The 3299-nt window shown below is 39.0% G+C and overlaps 1 protein-coding gene across 3 annotated transcripts in view; it reads right to left on the bottom strand.

Annotated features, from left to right (window-relative positions):
• Positions 1–3299, bottom strand: part of RBMS1 (RNA binding motif single stranded interacting protein 1) — a 133954-nt gene that overhangs the window by 103152 nt on the left and 27503 nt on the right. For all 3 annotated transcript variants that reach the window (XM_019553935.1, XM_019553936.1, XM_019553937.1), the window contains exon 2: positions 641–816. In XM_019553935.1, coding sequence (XP_019409480.1) covers positions 641–816 — 176 coding nt within the window. The remainder of the gene's footprint in view (positions 1–640; positions 817–3299) is intronic.

Below are 3299 nucleotides of genomic sequence, written 5' to 3'. Positions count from 1 at the left end.
ACAGGAGGAAAGAGCATGGCCTGGCTCTGACCTGGCCCCCAATGGGGTGGGTGGGGGGAGGAGGGGACATCTGGAAGCTGGAAACAGTGGCAGTATTGCCACTGCTCCTGTACCACCAAATTTCCTGACTTGTAGAGAGTCAGACAGGCCAAAAGTCACGGCTCTGTGGGCTGCACCTGGCCCATGGGCCAGAGGTTGCATATCCCTGTCCTCGTGTCGCCACAAAGCACTAATACAAGTTTGAAACTTGTATAAAGTTGTCCCATCCCAGTTACAATTTGTACTGGGACCACACGATTTTGCTAGAGGTTTTCACTGATTCAACTATGGTGGTTTAAAGTGGTTAAATGAAAGGATCTTTTATAAGATTTAAAAATAAGTTTCACGTTTGTTTGCAAATGTTGACTCTTAAACCTTGAGCAATTACAGCAAGGTAAGAAGTGGCCAGGAGGAAGCTGAGACACTTCTAAGTTCAGTCTGTTCTCTGATTTCAAGCCCTTTGTTCCTACTGACTAGTACTGGATCAAGGTGAATAAACAGCAGCTGGATTTTTATTCCCCTCATTATAGCAGTACATGCATTACAATCCTGACTTTAAAAGCAGTTATTTTTAAAATGCATATTTAAGTGTGGTACTTACGGTTGACATAGCTTTACCAGGTCCTGGTCAGTGGTGTTTGGAGGCAGTGCTCGGATATAAAGGTTTGTTTTACTTAATTGATCCCATCCTGAGTTGCTGCTGCTACTACTGTTGTTATTACTGCTGGTGGTGCTGGGACTAGGCGGAGCCATTGGATGGGCTGGCACAATGGACTGCTGCAAAATAAAGAAAGCTCTTGTCAGAATGAAGCACAAATTGACTGCAGCACACTCAGTACGTAACACGGCAGTAGCCGGCTTGCCATTCTGAACATCATGTTAAAGCCACACATAATTACTCATGTGTTCTAAATATATCTGCTTCCATCACTTTTGGGACAGGACTCAGGGACATATTCTAACCTACCGAATAATGATCTGAAAGTGCTCTAGATACATGACACAGATTCAGATTATATATACTCTGTCGCACACTGCCCACAGGCACAAACCACTCTCCACTGTGGAATCAGAAAAATATTTTAACACATGGGAACTTGGATATAAAAGTGAAAACAAAATTTATTCATGAAGAGAATATCTGCACCAACAATTCTTTTATAACACTTGGAACTGATACTTAAGCAAATTCAGCAATTTGGACTGAAACTATTTTTCAAAACAGCACCAATATAAACTATACAAATACACAAAAGTGTCAGAGGCCTTACAGTATTACACAACTCTCCTGTAGCTTAGGACAGCAAATATTACTAGTACCACTACTGACACCACACTGAGGACAAGAAAACAAGGCACAGAGAGGATAAAGCATCGTCATTTGAAAACTGCTTAGGGAAATAAATGGAATTTTTAAAAACAGGACAGTCACCAACTTTACTAATCACATAGTACTGTGAAATCTCAGACAAAGGGTTATGTATGTACAAACTCAAGTTATTAACTTTTCAAATGGAGCTAGCTGCTTATGCACTTCGAGGACTTGCTAACTTTAGGCACTTAAATACTTTAAAAATCATAGTGCCTTAAGTCATCTGCTAAAGATTCTCTAGGAAGTGCACAGCAGACCCTGGGACTGAATTCAGAACTCCTGAATCCTGATCACAATGCAACAGGTAGAAAGGTAGCCTTACAAAAGTATACAATGTTGTAATTAAACCGCATTTTCATTCACATGTCTGCCCATGGGGATAAGTCACCGCTGCCAAGGTAAATTCTATACATGGCAACATTCACCCAAGATATACCATCCACAGTATAGGGACTTTTTCCTGCTTGCTGCTACTCTCCCAAGCTTGGGAGTCACAAGGGACGGAAAGAAAAATCAAGATTTAGAGATGAAAGCTTTCTGCATTAGAAAAGTGAAACTAGTCAGGGGACAACCTGGAGGAAAAAAGCATGGAATTTTGAGTGGAATAGCTGGAAGGGCATAGATTTCATAGACACCAGGGCTGGAAGGGACCTCAGGAGATCATCGAGTCCAGCCCCCAATGACATGTATCACTTAATGATAATGATGTGTTTTCCCTTTCTTTTTCCCTGGGAAATTTTTACAATCTTTCAGGTGATTTATTACACTGTTGAAGTTACAAAGTGCAACCCCCACTATGATACAACTTTGCACTTGAAATGCAGAAGTATAGTTTTTGGAGAACATTAATTCCTAACAAATTATTATTATGAGCTATAATGAATGCTTAAATAAAAGTTCAAAAAAATTTAAAGTCTCAGTTTTCTACAGTTTTTTCTTTCGTTTCCTATAATTTAGAAATAATGAACAGAGAAAAAATTTGAAATATCATATACCTTTTTAAAAACTACATTATGAGCTCAAGTGTGGATTGAAAGCTTCATCCAGGCATGATTCAAAATGGGACTGAGATTAAACTCTCCATCTAAGGTTTGTAATGGAAACACTGATGGATTCTTAACCACAGCAGCACTAGTCATGCTGTTATACCTCACCAGTAACACCAAGTAATTGTTAGGGTTGTAAGCCATACACAGTGACAGTGCAACTGGTTTTAAAACTGATTACGGAGAACTTAACAAACCTGGGCTAATACAAGGTTACTCCCTTTTGCAGGGGAGTTGCTTTGGCAAGGCATTTTAATGTGGAAGATAATCAAAGACACAATTGTTCCATTAAAAGACTAAAATCAAATACTTCCCTTCTTTAAAGGTTTAGAATGCTTCCCTCAGATATACATGTACATAAATTTGCTCTAACTTTGCAATTACTATAACATATTTATAGACAATTGTTTCTATGTTAGTTCTTCAATGCTTTTCACCTCTTATGAAGTTTTGTCTCATGGAAAGCTTATATTAATATTATACTGGAAAGAAACTGCCTTTTGAAAAAAATCCAGCTACCCATGAGCTAGTGCTAGGCAGAGCTTGAGCTTTCTTTCTTGAATGGGTAGGGGGAAGAAGGTGCAAATGTAAATTTTCGAAGCATTATAGTTTATTTAAATATGAAATTGCATCTACACCAAGTGGTTATATCCAAATATGAAGAGAATTAAACATGAGTGGTGTTGCTCTCCCAAGTTTACAGACAAAGAGCTTCCTGTGCCACAACTTTAATAACTTTCTAATTACAACTTTAGAGTTTCATAGTTTCATAGTTTCTAGGGTCGGAAGGGACCTGAGCAGATCATCTAGTCCGACCCCCTGCCATGGCAGGAAGGAGTACT

Source organism: Crocodylus porosus, unplaced genomic scaffold, assembly GCF_001723895.1.
Source record: "Crocodylus porosus isolate Cpor-Errol unplaced genomic scaffold, CroPor_comp1, whole genome shotgun sequence".
In the NCBI taxonomy this organism is placed as follows: domain Eukaryota; kingdom Metazoa; phylum Chordata; order Crocodylia; family Crocodylidae; genus Crocodylus; species Crocodylus porosus.
The sequence above is the reverse complement of the archived record's forward strand: the minus strand, read 5'-3'. Positions and strand labels throughout refer to the sequence as shown.